Source organism: Eretmochelys imbricata, chromosome 11, assembly GCF_965152235.1.
Source record: "Eretmochelys imbricata isolate rEreImb1 chromosome 11, rEreImb1.hap1, whole genome shotgun sequence".
Taxonomy (NCBI): domain Eukaryota; kingdom Metazoa; phylum Chordata; order Testudines; family Cheloniidae; genus Eretmochelys; species Eretmochelys imbricata.
In genome coordinates this window covers 38,426,566-38,443,922 of record NC_135582.1, presented here as the reverse complement: position 1 = coordinate 38,443,922, position 17,357 = coordinate 38,426,566, and the positions used below count along the sequence as shown (strand labels likewise).

The 17,357-nt window shown below is 40.5% G+C and overlaps 1 protein-coding gene across 1 annotated transcript in view; it reads right to left on the bottom strand.

The window, feature by feature from the left end:
* Positions 1-17,357, bottom strand: part of CERS6 (ceramide synthase 6) — a 212,720-nt gene that overhangs the window by 27,406 nt on the left and 167,957 nt on the right. Inside the window, exons 6-7 of the mRNA XM_077830060.1 lie at positions 14,422-14,514; positions 4,669-4,797 (exon numbers count right to left, since the gene is read on the bottom strand). Of these exons, the coding sequence (XP_077686186.1) occupies positions 4,669-4,797; positions 14,422-14,514 (222 nt within the window). The remainder of the gene's footprint in view (positions 1-4,668; positions 4,798-14,421; positions 14,515-17,357) is intronic.

Genomic DNA, 17,357 nt, shown 5'->3' with positions numbered 1-17,357 from the left:
TTTCTACCCTAGTGATGATTGAGTTTCATATATAACCTCTCTCCCAAGCCTGTTGCGAGATTTTTAAAAACCCTGGCTCTTTTTTAGAGGTACAATTTCGTGAGTATAAATGAGAGGTTACAGACATCTACCTAACTTAGAGTTCTTATCAATCAGGTAGCAAGCTCTCTAGCTACCTTCACCTATGCCAGTGAACATGCCATACAGGAGGCCAGATTTTTAAAATTAGTCATTCATGTTAGTAAAGCACTTAATGATTCTCAGATGAAAGAAGCGTAAAGGGTTGTTCTTAATAAGTTCTTACAGACAGGGCCCCATGAACTATGTGGCAAGCAGGACCTAAATCCTGCTTTCTGTGCATTCTGGTGCAGCAGCCCAGAAATTCTATGGAAGCTTCATTTCAATTAAAACACAAAACAAAAACAGTTTTCAAATGAAATAAATTTGAAAATAAATAACAGAATCTGTGCAGTGGCCCTTTCCTGATTTATTCTGATACTTAATACAATTTATTTTATACTACCCAATCGCTCTGGGCTTTCATATGCCAAAGGATTTCCATTGACAACATATAATTGTTGAGGGTGTCAAGGGACAAGCTGGAGGTTCTGGTAGGTGAGTACATGTTAGTTGGGCATTTTAGCCCTGTGGTGAGGTGAGAGACAATTTGGGATCATGAGATAAAGACATTTGCTAGATGTTTCTGCGAAAGTGATTAGCAGTTAATATTCTGACATTTAAACTGTCATCTTTAGACTTCAGACCTAACAACCCACTGAGACGAATGGGTCAGTTCACACTTCTCAGAGCTATTATTTTAGACTTGGATTCTGCAGCACAATTCAGTGGCCAGGGTGACAATTCCACAGCACAGTTCTGTGGCCTCTCCGAGTCATAGAACTTCTGGGACCCTTGTTTTAGAAGTTCAAAATATAATTATGAGGTTACCACAGAGCATTTTACAATCCAAAATTATATACCATCAGTGTAGTTGCTATACAGGCATGAGACACATTAGACACTTCACTCAGCAGTAATTCTCACCCAGCCCTTGTATATCATAGTGACAGAAGGAATTGTTTGGCCTGGACACAGAGTGTATCCCCTATTCTCTTTGAAAGGTGTCATGGGAACTGTACCTCCCCTTACAAGGCAACCAGAATTTGACAGAAAAGGGTACAGTTTAACATGTCACCTAAAGAATGACACCATCTATGCTAGAGCAGTATAAAACTATTTGTTTTCACAAATGTGTACCAGAACTGAAAGTTTCACGGTATTAATGAATTTGAGCAAAGCAAGGGCATATTTTCAAAGGTATTTAGGTACTTAAAAATGCAGATAGATGGCTAGTGGGATTTTCAAAAGCACTTGCTGGTTAGGCAACCTAGCTTCCATTGGTGAGTTAGATGCCTAACTCCTAATGAAATCAGGTTAGGCACCTAATGTGTTCAGGCACTTCTGAAAATCCCACTAGATGTCTAAGTACCTTTGAAAATCTGGCCTGAAATGTCCACATTTCCACCAATGTGAACAGTATTTTGCAGTGTCAAAAACTCTTCCACCTTCAGAGAAATTTTTCTTTTGGGCATACACCATTATGAATTTGCCCCTACAGGCAACCAGCATTTTCTGCAGCCAAAATAGAATTTTGTGGCAAAACTGCTTTTCATTTCTACAGAATATCAGAGGTGACAATAGAAATGCTTTGCTGACCTAACAAGTCAAGACCGTATACCAACTTTTCCTCTGGTGAGATTTGTTTTCCCCTGAACAGCCCTTCCCCTAGTACTGCTTTGTAGTCAGCAGCCATTATCAGTTCAAGTTCATTGGTAAGGAATTGGAATAATGACCTTCAAGTCTAGAAGAAAGAATGCTACCAACTCAGTCATATTGATACTTGCGACAAATGTTTTTCTGGTGTTAAGCATGGTTCTCCTTCCCTCATATTTTAGATTGTCTTTTATTTATTATTTTTATTAAATAATAGCAGTTCAAATAAAAAAACAAACAAACCCCAGCATTTTTGCTGAACTTCTTGCGTCTGTCATGCCAGGATATCAGCAATTTCTATTTAATTGTCTTAGAAAGATTACTAGTGACTGGACTGTACAATCAAGCAAAAAAAAAAATCTGTTTCCCTTCAGGTTATAGTTTTCATCAGTTAAACAGTGTAGCATATAGATATCTTTAAAATCTACCTTTCAAGTATTTGGGTGATTGTCAATAGATTGTATGGTGCCCAGGCCCTTGGTGGCTCTGAAACAAACAAGCCCTTTCAAAAGTGGCTTTTCGTGGTAAGGGTAAGAGAAGTGGAGTCAGTGCTGGTGAATTCATAGCTAAATGAATGTAGACCCATAAACGTTTCTAACTTACAAGGCTGGATTCTCCATTGCCTTTCACCTTGTGTAGTCAAGTACACTGATACAAAATAAATTTACAACACTACCAGACCAGAACCAGCAGTTTAGACCCATTTTGTATTCACCTTACACAGGTGTACATGACTTCACAAGGTATAAGGCAGTGGAGAATCTGGCTCACAGTGTGGCGGTCAAGACAGTCTTGTTTTATAAAAGCAGTTGCAATTATCCTGTTACAAAGTATCATTTTAAATAAATAAATGCTAAGGCTTTGATCCTGACCTGCAACCAAGGCAGCTCATGGGTGTGGGTTCAAAGGTGGCTTTAAACCTCTTCTGTGATCTTCTCATCCAAAATGCATACTGAGGTAGGTCCAAATCCTGGCATAAATTAGAGCAGCCTGACAGCTGACATTTACAGTGGTTGCTCACAGCTATAAGGGTATGTCTACACAGCAATTTAAGTCCAGGTCTGAGGCCGGGCTCAAGTCAACCCCCCTTTCATCCACACTGCAGATGTGCTAACGTAGGGCTCAGACGCAAAGCGCTAGGACCCTGCAGGGCTAGAGGGTCCGAGCCCACGTTAAGCTGGGACCTAAGGTCCGAGCCCTATTCCTTTCCTGTGTACATGTGGCCCTGGCTTGACTAAGGCTCTGGAAGTCCTCTGGATGCATCTCAGAGTTCCTGGCGGTAGAGGAGCAGTGCTGCAGGCAGCCACAGGCTCCATTACTGCCTGGCTGAGCACACTCCCACTTCCTGCTCTGGCTCCTCCTCACTGTTGTGCAGAGCCAGCCTGGAACAGGAAGCAAAGTTGAGAGGTGGGAAGCAGCTCCCAGGATGTTGGGAGTCATCCCTCCCCCAGCCGTGCTGAGCCGTGGGCTCTGTCACTTCCTCTCCCTGCAGGGTGGCGCTTGCTCCTGAATCCTCCCTGGGGCTGCGTGTGCAGGGGTGCCCGGGCAGTGTGCACTATGAAGATGGTGAGTGGAAGCCAGCCCCAAAATTTCCCCACAGCCTCCCAGGGATCCCTTATCCCTGCCTCCTATGGTGCAGTGGGGGCAGGGATAAGGGATCCCTAGGGGGTGCTAGAGCACACTGCACCCCAAGCCCTGGGAATACAGTTCACTCTGCCGCAGCGGGGAGCAGCCAGGCTGGGGTGTGTTTGTGTCTTTTTCCTCTGAAACCTGTTTTATGTCAAACTCCAAAACAAAACAGACCAAAATAAATAAAAAAACAACCAACCAAAACCACCAGCATTGAACACCCCGGTTTAAAAATGAAGAATCGCAAAGTTCCATTTTAATAGTTTGACAGCCCTGGAGACTAATGTCCTTATTAACCTCAGAACAGGTGCACATGGCATTTTCCTGCCACTGTGACTCAGCCTAGAGCTGGAGAGTCCAATTCTCAGATTAGATGTCATTTCAGTATAAAGCCTTCTCAAACTGCAGCCATTCTACTGAGATAGCCACTAATTATGCTGTATGTTCTCATGTGCTCCTTATGGGCTCCTGAGTCCCATCAATACCACTGCCACCGTTAGGAAACAGGGTAGGTAGTAGAGTTTTCCCACAGTGCAGCATATTCCTAGGGCCTGAGTGTTAACACTGGGGAGGAGGGAGAGGTGCTAGGCACTCTGGGATAAGTTTACTTTGGCTTGGGTTTGTGCACTGCAGTGTGGACCCCAGAATCCTAGGTTCGAGCACGGGTCAGAAAATCCTTAACCTATGGTTAAAAAGCAATGTAGATGCTCAAACCCAGGGTTTCCTGACACAGGCCAGCTGACTCAAGTCCCACCAACCCTAGGCTTATATTGCTGTGTAGACATAGCCTAAGGATCCATTACAGCAGCTGGAGATTATCTGGGCATGAAGGAACTCTCACCATGCATTATTTTCCCTGACCGCACCCTTAATACTGATGGCTGGATGGAAGGGGAGGCATAGGATCTGCTACAATGGCTCTACATCACCTCAGGATTCCTCTACACTGGGGCAATCTCCCAGTGGATAGATAAACCAGCTTTAAGGCACAAAAACATACAGTGTGTGATTTTTTTTTAAAAGGTACATTACACTTTTGGCAAGAAAAAAATGATACTATTTTATGAAAGAAGTATGCTAATGATAATCATTGTTTTTATTTAAAATAGCCTCTGTCGTAGGAAAATACTTTTTTGTGCAGGCAACACAGGTAGGATTGTACCCTTCTGTCTGCTAGCTAACAGAACATAGCATACCCAGTACAATCAGTAGTGTTGACTGACTTTTTGTACAGGATAGATCCTGATGGCACATGAACAATCTCACCTCCAGCAAAACGTCAGCTGAATCATGAAGACACAAGGTCAGGGCTCCCACTCGTGTCAAATTGGTTGCATATGAAAAGGATATCAAAATGACTGTTACAATGTGATGCGTAAACATAATGCTGAAATCCTAGAATGTCAAAAAGAAGAAGAAAAACAGTGAGACATTGTGCAGCAGATTCAGCATCTTTACACAAATGGATGGGTGATTTTAAAGTTTAAACTCAGGATTAGAGGTTACAATACTCAAAAACCTTGAATAATTCTCTTAACTGAGTGCACATTAAAATACACATAATTATGCATTTAATTTAAATTAAACAAAACAGTTACTGTACGTAGAGCAAAAACAAAAAAAGATTATTAAGAATTATGTAGCATTTCTATTTCACAGTTCAGTGAATAAATCTAACGAAGTAAAGCTTTTACAGCCAAAATTACTTATAAAAGGCATATGTGCATACCACTCAAATTACACCATTTCTCTTATGCCCTAGCAGCTTATAACATGCAAAACAATGCAACCCAAAATCACTCATGTACAAGAGCTTAGACACTGTTTACAAGCTTTGCTTTGAGTGCACTTTCAGTAGATACAGAAACACAAACACATGTTTATATTGTATTAAAGGCCTCTCCTAGACTGCTCCCTGATACAGCCCCTCAGGTCTCTTAGCACCGAGGATCCCATTTCTAATATTTTTAAGAAACTGCTTCTTCTCTCTCATTCCATGCTACATGCTGTCACAGGGTGAGGTAGCCCTTTAAAGGAATCAGCTGATGCTGCAATGCTATGGATCAGGTGACAGCTTGAAGATCACCTAGTCTTCTTAAGAGCCAGCAAGTATCTCAGCTGCTGGTGAGAACTGCAGGAAGAAGGAAGGCTCTTTCAGGAGGCCTGGGATTAGGGGACAGAACTCAGTTCTGTGACTCCAGGTAGATGGCTGGTGGAGTGTAATCTAGCAAGGAGCAAAGGCTCACTTGAGTCCTAGGCAGATGGCCTAAGGCGTGCAAAAGCTGTGGGGAGTAGATAGGCTCCTGCAGAAGACCCCAGATCAGGGCAAAAGGACTTGACAGAGATGTTGAACTTGTGTTAAATGTGTTTTATTTTGAGGAAATAAAGAAGAGGTTTGGAAATGTGCAGTGGGAGAGGGTTCTTTGGAGCATGGACGGGTGAGACAGCCCACAGGCTTACACATGCTAATGCCAGCGTCAGTGAAAATGCAGGCACTTTTCTGATCCTGTCATCCCTCAAGTTTCCATGGATCTCTCAGGGACCTGGATTTGATAAATCCTCTGTGCCAGGAGGCCTGAATTTTGCCTCCTCAACAAATACAGCAGCTTCCAGTTCAGGTCAATAGTATATCCTCAGTTGTGAAATGGATAGGTTCTGTCAGTGCCCCTCCCATTCTCAATTGTTCAACTTCTAGATTGAGAAAAAGGAAGAGAACATGAGTTGCAAAGGAGTCCACAGGTTAATAGAGTGGGATAAAGCCCCTCACCTCACTGCCTCTGCTTCAAAAGTTCTCCCTTTCTCTTTATAAAATTATAAATATTTTATTTCCTTTTCCAAACAACAAGCCCTAATTCTCCATTGCCTTGCACCTTGTGCTGTCATTTATAGGTGCGCAAAGTGATCTTAAACTCACTCTGCACAGATATAAATGACCAGAGAAGGAGCAAAGGGGAGAATCTGGCCGAGACAGCAGAGCAGAAAACAGAACACAAGGAGCCTGATTCTCGTCACCTGCTCTGAAAAAACATCATGATGTTGGCCCATATGGAAGCAGTGACAACAGTGCTAACATTTGCTTTTTGTAGATTCCAGGAATTACTATGACCTCATTCCACTATTAATTGCAAGGAAAGCGAAGAGTAAAATTGACAAAACATTTTCCCTTTGGGCATGTGAATTCTGTTTGTACCTTACAGTACAAGTAGCATGTACAGAATGATCTAAAAAATCTGCAGCACCTTCTTGCCTGAGAAGTCTCCCTAGTATTAACAATGAGAGGATACCACTCCCCACTCTCCAGTTTATTGGAAAACATTAACAAGTACTCTGGGTGTCCTACAATCTAGAACTGGATATCACTAGTAAGTCCACCACGAGGCTGAAAAATAATGCTAAAACCAGACATTTGTGTTGTAGTTTGATAATTGTTTTGGGAGGAAGAAATACAAGCTTGAATTATTTATGGATTTTTTTCAAACAACATTATGGTCCCTGACATTAAGGCTGCTGACTGGAGCACAGTGAAAGATATTCTGCAGTCATCTCAAAATACTGCCTTAATTTCAATTTCTTAAGACAAATAGAACACAAAGTAAGGAAAGCAGGATTAAATGTTGCTTCACATTGCAAGGGTCTTAATGATCAAAATAGAGAAAAATGGTCTGTCTTTCTCACATTCAATACCAGTCCAGATATTTATGGCCATCCAGTTGAAAATTTAAGCCTTCTACAATCAAATTAGTGAAGCTTTTACCTTTCCCCCAAATATTAGAAAAAGCATGGCTAGGAAAATAATGCGGTCTCTGAGGTTTCCATATTGACATATCATGCCTTGTTTCCTTACACGTTTCAGTTACGTGTGGTACGGAACTGCCTTTTGATTTCACTGCCAATGGCAATTAAGTTAGTACAGACTCAATCCAAATGCAGGGATAAGTCAAGCAGAAAATCATCTCTGCTTTTGTAGCTGCCACATCCATGCTTGTATAAATACTAGATTTTTCAGTCTCTTTTTGGAACTCTTTAAGGAGTTCTTGACCATTTGTATTGTGTGTCAGAGACCTTAAGATTCTTGAGCAATAGCATCTTTATTTATTATCTACTTATGGATCAGCTGTCCAGTGGACTGTTTCCTTCACGTAATTCACTCTCTCTTTTAAAAAAGTTTTATCTGTCTTATTCTCTTTTTATAGTATATAAGAAGTACCACAAGACGGATGGAATAGAACCTTGGGTTTGTGGCAGGGTCGGATTCCCCATTCCCAATTAAGGTACCACAGTGTTGGCCAAGCCAGTGTTTGATCTGCCAGCAGAATCTGGTAGCAGGAAATCCACTCACCCTATGCAAAATACAGATACTATGGGGAACATTCAGAATACCATCAGTGGCCACTTTGCCCCTCTTTTAGATCTACAGGACACAAGTAGAACTCTAGGCCATGAGTGGGGAGATTTTAGGGATGAGCCCATATCCAAAAAGCAAAATCTGGGTGGCATCAGAGATTGACAATCTAACAAGAAAAAAGGAAGCATATCTTAAATCTGAACACAGCACTGAGCGGAATAACAAATACAAGGAACTAGAATGAATGGTTAACAAGGAACTAGAATGAATGGTCAAAAAGGCTAAGAAAAACTGACTCGAGAGGTGAAGAGCTTGAAAAACAATTTCAAAAAAGTAATGCAAGATGGCTCTTTCAGAGAGTTAGATTACTATCAAAGTTAACACCTGTAATCGATGGCCTAAAATTCTTCTCTATGGAAGCGTGCATGTCGAGAGAGGTCATGGACATCTAAAGACAAAGTGGTATAACACTGTATATAAAACCACCCACAATCCCCCAATAGACTCAAATGGCAACTCAAAACAGACATGGATGGAAGATGCTCATAACCTCAGCCCTACCCCATCCTGACATTGCAAAAAGGAGATGATAATGGTTATATTATACATATTCTATAGTGCTTTTTGAATCCCTTATTCTATAGGTCAAATTCTAACATCATTTACACGCAAACAAAACCAGATCACTGGGGATGCAGACATTTGTAAGGGCAGGATTTGGCCCTCTATTTGCATCTATGTTTGTGATTTTAAACTTCTTCAAAAATTTTAACTAACAAAATAGTTTGTGTCCCTTGTAGAACTGATCCAACACGTCACAGAGAATATATTTTTGCAGGATGTTCAAAAGGGAGGAAGCTTCCTCTCTGGAATTTGCTTCCCTGTTGGTCAGACAGAATGCAAGCCCAGGGATTTTTAGGATTCCCATGCAAAGCTCACTTGTGAATTCCAGCCCTCCCCTGATTGGTGAGTGGGGGCTGAGAGGAGATTGTGACTGGAGGAGTTCATTTTATTTGGAATTTATTGTTGCATAGCTTGTACCATCCACACACACAGAACCTTTCTGATGGAAACATATTTATAAATAAGTAAATAAAATAATATTTTAACATCAAAAGATAGTTTTTAAATTGTGTATGTATAGAAATAGTTTATATTCAACGAGGCACTCTGGAAGTGAATTGTACTGTGTGAAACTGTGGCATATTGAGTGAGAGGGTCATTCATTAGTGAAACTGAGCAGTCTTTTCACATGAATTGCCCAAAAGTTTACTCAAATACTTTGTATTTCATCATGTCAGACTGTTTCTTTCCTTTAAAAGGCCATGAGGTTTCCAAAGAGGCCCTCTTAAGTTATGTTTGAAGTGTCTCAGACATAGAACAGCAACAGTGTGGTGAATTAAACAAGCAAACAAAATATATTAATGGAGCCAGAGGATATTTCCCACTGGATTATGGATGGAATTTTCCAAAGTGACTGGGGAACTCACATACCACTGAAAGTCAATAGGACTTCTGCTCCTTTGTCATCAGGGTGTTCTGGAAAAATTCCACCCTCTATTGAGCTTGTTCCATTAATACAATATATTAAGGATGGGGGGAGGGGGTTGTTGGGTTTTTTTTTGGGGGGTGGGGGGAGAATCTCACTTAGTTTCAAGTCTTCAACCATAACAGTTCCATCCTAGTCACCCAAGCTCCACAAGATCAGTGCAACGTGCATTTTTTCTCTCTGAGACTAAACACATCACTGTGTTTCTTCCTCCTTTCGCCAGGGTATGCAGAAAGAGTTCCAAGGACTAACTATAGACATTGTGGAGCAGATTGCTCATGAAATATAGTTATAAACTTTCCATAAACATAACACACCATGCAGGGTAATTAGCAGCTACAGTTTTTTTTAAATGAATGGAGAAGATCTGGGCACTGCTAAGCCACCTGAAAACATATAACATTTGTAATCACTAAAGTACAATTTTCACAATCTTTCGTTGATCCAGGAAAGCATGGATTGAGGTAGCAATTTTACAAAATCCCTTATGCTGACCTTAATAAAATATATTTATCTCAGAATACACTTCTGCCATGCTACCAACACACACATACATAAATTTCACTGATTCAAAACTAACTGATGCTCTCTGACAGCCATAAGATTCTTAACCGATCTGGTTTTCCTCTTACTGTTTGTGCCCTTTAAAAGTGGAATCTGGGAAGCAGCACAGAGGTGTAAAAATCATAACTCTGCTGCAGTCTTTGTAAACTGAAAACACCTTAAGGTTAGAAAATTATTACAGCGATACAGTAGAAGATTATGATCAAACATGCCATTATGAAAGTATAAAAGTTAATCTACCCTGTTTCATTGCCTTAACTGAATGCTGATGCTATATAGTGAGCAAAATAGTTAGATTTTTGTCCATCTCTTTTCAGTCACACAGAGATAATCTGATGGAATTGGGTAACAAACAAATAAAGACAAAACAGGTATTTGAAAATCAGCAAGCCCACGGGAAGTCATTTTCAAGTCATGGATTTGCTACATGGGAGGAATAACGTAGAGATGGGAATAGCGAGTGCATTTCCCTCACGACGCACAAAGTGAAAGACCAGTGTCGGAATGATGCCAGCGCTGAGCACCAGCACTGCAGCTCCAGCACCAGGCATTGAAAGAGGTCAGACAAAATGAAAGTGGGCAGCGGAATTCCAGCAGGGACTCAGATGGCAGAAATAACTGCCATGGCATTTCTAATCACTCTGTACTATGACACCATTGCTGTGGCATTCAAAACTTCTTAGAAAGAGATCCAAACTTACATAAGGAATTAATTTTCCCACTGTTAAAAAAAAATAGCAACAGATTTCTCAGGCTGAGAACTGGAAATCTGCCACCTATAAATGTCCATGAAGTACTCCAATAATGTCTTGTATTGGGTGGCAAACTTCACATTCCTTCTAGCCACGCAGCTAGACACAGGAGACACAGGAGAGCTGTTTGTAGATTCTGTCTTCTAATATTCATTAGCTACCCCTTATAAAAGTAGCAGTCACAAAAAGCGACAGTATGAACAGCAACTATACGTCACAGAATCCCAGAACAAAGCTTTAGAAAATGCAATACCAAATTTGCAATGTGCAGGATGTTTCCCATTGGCTTGTTTCTTAGTGAGACTTTTTGATTTAGTGGTCGAACTATTTCAGAAGGTTTTAGACACTGTAGTCTTTGATAATTGAATATTCAAATTGTAGTGACCTCACAACGAACCAACACTCACTCGATGATATTTCTTCTGTATATGAGGGTCAACAGTGTAAATATCACAACTCACACTATGGGCCTAACCCCTCCCTCACCACTTTAACTCCAGTGTGATTCCCATTGGCTTCAGCAGATTAACACCTGATTTGCACCAAGTTAGTGGAGTCTGAGGCTCAGCGTGTAATCATTTGGGAACAGAAAATCGACATGATGTTAGTGTATAGGTTGTAACTGATGAAAGATATTTCCCTTGTAGATCTCAGGGTTTAAATGCTATTAAACAGTATGCTGAAAACCAAAAATGAAGTTAAGACCTGTTTGTTCATTTGTCTTTTTTCATAAAGTTATCTTGCTCTCAGTTATGCTCATGCCAGTTCATTGACTCCAGTGGAAGCGTAACTTAAGAGCAAAATTGGACCTGAATCTGTACAATTAGAAGCCACAAGGCTCTTCAGCATCCTAAGACCAGAGAGGACCTTCAAAGTTCATACATATCACTCAGAGGTCACTGGTAATGAAAGCCATGTACACAGGACAAAAATAGAAGCTAAAGGTCTGGGCACAGGCCATGGTGACCAAAACTCACTCAGACACATAGAAAATAGGTAAGGTTTAAATGTCGTACCCCCAAAAGGACAAACAGAGAAGAGTGGAGGGGAGGGAGAGAAAGCATTGAGCTGCAGTCCTTCATTGTGGCTGACCTTTGCTGTATATTGCAAGTTCAGTGCCCGTAAAGTCCATTCACACCTACATTGCCAGACAGAAAGGTTAGATATCCACAAGCACACACGAACTTAAATAAATAGAATAGTCAATTTTACCCATGTAAATTGTGTGCCAAAGCCTGCATTCCCGACATCAATGGAAGTTTTGCCCAAGTAAGTATACAGGGCCTGATGCAAAGCCCACTGAAGTCAATGGAACTTTTTTTATTGACTTCAAATGAATTGGACCCATAGAGGTAAATTGTACAACCAATAGACAGCAGAACCACTCTCAGCATTCCACTCCATAAGGCAGTTCCAGGTGCAAGAAGGCTGCATGGGGGAAAATTCTGCCTCCCTCTGAGACTCAATCCATGCAACAGTGTGGGGCCAGAGAATGGATGTGCCCAGAGGGGAGCAGCTCTGCTTGTTCTCTGTATCCTGGAGCATGAGAGGCTAGATCTCAACCTGACCCCTCAGGAGAGACCTGGCCTTTGTGCTATGGGCAGGTTTTGGCCTTAGAGTAAGAACTTCAGGAATGGGCCCTGTTTGCATGCACAAAATCCAAAACAGCGAGCAGTAATGAGTGGTTAGATGCTCAGCTAGTCAATCTGGATATGCAAATATCTACCTGTCTGATCAAATGTGACAACTCTCTAAGTCATGGGAGAAATGGACACATTACTTGCCCCCAAGAGGTTTCAAATTAGGAAAGTTTTTGAACATCACAATGGACCTTTTGAAAGCTGCATTTTAACACTGTTATATAGTGTTCAGTACTTTCCCACTTTTTATATAATCTAAGATGTTAGCAGGCATTTTTAAAAAATGCATCCAGATCAGCATTCCATAGTTTTGCAATTATGACATTCCTCCCCCCAGAGGTGCACAGAGAAGGCAGAATAAAGATATAATTGAGCAGCACATAAGGCTAAATACATGCAGTGGGACTGCTTAGATATAATGACACATTTCTGCAGGAATAACCTGAATGATATTGTAACATTGCTGCAGAGATTTGGTATTGGTTTTCATATTTGCAAATGGTTATGTCCTTCCTACTACTGGTGCTTACACGTATCGTATTTGGATTGAATTCTTCTCCGCTGTCAGACTCTTCTGCTGAGCCATGTTTCTCTACACCTCTGTTTCGGGATGAGTAAAGTTGTATTGATTTCAAGCCACTGACTGATTGCACATGTAGTGACTGTAAGTAGACTGGGCACTCGGAGCAAACGGCATATATGTCTGTGTCAACTCTTCTGTTTACACTGTATCATCTAACAAAGATTTGAGATTCTTGGACATTTCCTTGGGCTTCCTGATTCTGGAGAGAAACTTTGCAGATGCTGGAAATGGAGTATTTTCCTTGCTGAAACAAATACAGACTAGGATTCCCAGCTGTACACTGTGGTTCCAGGGGGAGGATTCATTTTCTTGAGGACACTCTTTATTCTCTGCTTCGTTTCCCAGAAATATGGTCTTGTTAGAATTAACTGCCCCATTAAACAGGGATTTTTCTTTTAAAATTATGGGTTAGCCTGTGATCATTTAATTAAAAACTGTGTCAACAGGGGGATGGGCAACCTTAATACAGACATTTTCTTACTTTTCAGTGATTGACTTTGCAACCTAAATAAAGTTCTTTTAACAGTTTTTTTAAAATGTAATTTCCTTATTCCTTTAAAGAAAAGAAACAAAAATAAATTCTATCCTATGCAACTTTAACACATTACAATAATCCGAAGCACAACATTAACATTGTATTTTAGACCATTACTGTAGAATACAGCACAGGGTTTTTATTGTTGTTGTTCTTTTTGGTTTTGTTATGGATGACCATTGTGCAATTCTTGCTGCCTGTTGAAGGAGAAGGAAGGGAAAACAAAATGGAACAGGCTGCCATTGGTACTGTTCAATAGCATTCTCATATGGACAGCCAGCACCGACAATGTGGTTCTGCAAGGTTAAAGGTTCTGGTTAAAAGCCCATCTGCTTTGTATAACAGGCAAGTTCCCAAACGATGACTTAAAGATGGACACATTGGGAATGGATTTATTTTACAGTCTATGCAGTTTTCCAACTTCAAAATTTCATTTTTTCCCCATTACACAGAAAATAAAAGACACTGGGTTTTGTTTCGCACATATGGTTAGTTATAGCTATATACAAAAGATATGAAGCTTCTTGAGGTTTTCATCTGTAAAGGAAAGATTGATACTGTAGTATCAATTTAATATCAGATACATTTATATGCCTTCATTTTGTCTTTACAGGGAGATGAACTCAAAGTTCTCATGAATCTTACCCCAGATGGTCTAGTAAATTCACAGCAGCATCTAGCTCTGATACTGATGCTCTTATCACATCATGTCAAGTGAGTACACCACAGTTTATTGATCATCAAGAGACAACACAATCCCTGATGTGAGAGTAGCAGATTATCAATTGACATTGTGGCCCTTTGCCACTGAATATTAGATTACTGTGGGCTGCTTCAGCAAGGTGCAGGAAATGGCACATCCCACTGCCCAGGAACTGAATGACGTGCCCACTTTAACATCAGTATCACAACGGTGAATATCTACAGTAGCTTGCAAATGGAAATAACTAGTGTCTAGCACAGTACATAGCGACAGGGTTGCATGCTACCCAAGAGTCAATGAAAGTGTGCGTTTACAGCCCCATCAAGTTTTTACACTGATTGTTCTTACCTTTCTTTTGATGTCCGTGAACTGAGAAAACATTAAGGACCAATAGAATGACAACTCGACTATGTAGTAGTAATGAAGGTCAGGCATCAGCGGCTGAAAAAGGAAGGTTTAAACAGATTGAGAAAGCAATTTGTTTTATAAATACTAAACTCCACAAGGAGAGGGGAAATTGCAGACAGACTACGGGCTAATCTTCCTATCTGGGACAGTTCTGACGGGTGCCTGTTCCAAGCACTATAGCTCTGTGAGAAGAAGCCCCTCCTCATCTGTTACTTACGCTTCTTTTTTATGTTTAGATCCTGATAACTGAGCTATACCCCTTCCCTTCAATGCCAGTAAGACAGGCCCTAGAGCAGAAATGTTTCTGGCCAATTTTGAACACAGCACTTTTCTCATACGCAGCAAAGGAATGTTTGATTATACAATTGTCTCCTGTTAGTTTCCAAATCAGCTGCATCCAATTTAGAGTATACCAAAAGCTGCAGATGCACAATGAATTGGGAAGAAATGGCTCCAGTGAACAGTCTTACCTCTGTGTGTTGACACCATGATGGGATTAAAGTAGTGCTGTCAACACCACCATGATGAAAGTTATACCAGTCTTTCTAATGTAATCTGTTCTTACGGGGTCTAAAAATGACCTATGAACATACCATCTTTTGGAGGACATGAAGCAATTTGTATAGATTAAATCCATTCAGATCCCTTTGGCCTACAACACAGAAAAAAGCAGGCCCCATACCCTTACCAGCAGCCAAGGAGTGCTTGACGCAGCTGAGAAGGGCAGAAGTGTAAAGAGGCTTTAAGTCTGGTCCCAGACATAAATTAGAGCAGACTGGGGGCGACTCTAATTTACACTCAGCCATGCCCATTTCCTGCTCATCATGTCCCCTACATCAATGAAAGGGAGGGGTTCTGGGATAGGAGATGTTACTGCATTTTTATGCCACTGGAGGACTGCCCTGGGCAGAGAGAATCCTTGAGCGGCCAGAGTCACCAGGTTTAGACCAGTTTTGCACTGGAGGACCACCCAAAGTTGTTGCAGAGCAGGGCAAAATCTGTCCTACTATGTAGTTTTGATCATCATTTCTATTCTATAACACAAACAGATTTCTTCTTTTAAAATCTTTTCATGTCAAAAAATCTTTATTTTCATGTATTTCTTCATATTTAGAAAACCCTCTTTAGGTGCCTAGCCAATGCTCTGGGATAATTGTTTTTCCTGCTTTGTAAAACACAATAACTTTTTTAAAAGTGCTTAAATTTACTGGTTGGGTTTTTTTTAAGTTTTAATTATGTCAATCATACTGATAATGCAAAAACTCAATTGTTGCCATCACCAGGTCTGCTTGCCCATTTTTAGACAATCTTTTCTAGCTTTGTATTAATTTGCTTAGTTTTTAATGTAATGCAGGTAAAAGGTACCTGGTTGATAATCCTAGAATCCAAAGGCATGGGGAGTTGGATGGTATGCTCTCTCCAGTTTCCCCACCAATGAAGGAACAATTCATACGTGACAAAGGGTAGTTCATTCTCTCTGGCCCATTCAGCCTTTGTCTGCTCTGCTGACATTGCCAGGAAGGGGGTTGATTAGCGGCAGTTTTTTAAACTTAATTCTGATATATGAACTAAAAAGGAAGCTGGAATTACAGCCAAAATCTCTAAAGAATTTACAAGGAAAATTTGTATTAGAAGAATTTTTAGGATTGTTGGTTGTTCTCTATTGATAAGTTTTTCTAAACCCAAGAATCAAGATAATTTGGGCGGCGGGAACCTCCACACTGTAAGGATGTCCCAGTTTTCATCTCATAACAAATGCATAACAAAAGTAGAGAACTTGATCAGTTCCAATGTTAGTTCCTGATCCTTAACTTCAATAGTGCGTAAAGTGAGGATTTGGGCCTTAGCCAATCAAGTGAATGCAGAATCACCCACTTGTCTACATCTATATAGAGTTGTGTTGGATTTCTGGAATGCCATGTTGAATAATTCATGTGAGTCACAGCATGATTAGAACTTTTATTCATTTAGAAAACAAAGCAAACAAACAAAACCCCCGCAAACACAACCTTGATTTGAGCCCAACACATTTTTTCTCTGGGACAATGACTGACTGTTTTTATTTTGTGATTTGCTGTCTATCAAAATTCATTCTCTGGCACTGGATCTTCTCTTTGTCTGCTGCTTGTCGCTATAGATCTCATAGATCTCTACGAGTATTCAAAAGGTACAACTAATTTTCTCAGTAACAAAGGGCGACCTCTCTGTCCTGATCATAAGCTTAGCAAATATTCACGCTCTTTAGCCAATCATACTGATTCTTTCTTCAGAAGCAGATTGTAAACTGCATATTACATACATAAGAAAAACACATCTCCACATTTTAGACTTCTCAGATTGCAAACTCTTAAACTGGTTTCTCTTAGTCTTTTGGGCACTAATGATCACTGATGGGTAGGGTCCCTCATTATAAGGGACATTCCTTATTTTTTCATCTCTGTACAACAAGACTAGGAGTTGCTGAGTGCTGCAAAGAGCAGCAAGAAATACCCTGGCGAAGTATGTGAATACTGCTTATGAGAATACTACTACTTCTACTTTCGGGAGGAGGGGTGGGGCGGGAGTGCTAAGAAAACAGTCCCTTATTTTTGAAATACAATGTTGGCAACCCCACTTATGGGTTTGTACAATGTCTAGAACAACGGGCCCCTGATTCTTGCTGGGGGTTTTGAGTACTGCTGTTACCAAATAAAAATGAAGAACAACATTGGGGCTAAACACGTGAATGTTTGGAGTCTTTCTGAAAATTTAGAATTTAGATGGGTAGAAATGCTGCAAACCAAAAACACAACCACAAGTTACTGCAAGTCTTGAAGCCTACATCATTAGGTGATATTTGTGACTTTTGATACCCGATTTAAAAAAATACTATATAT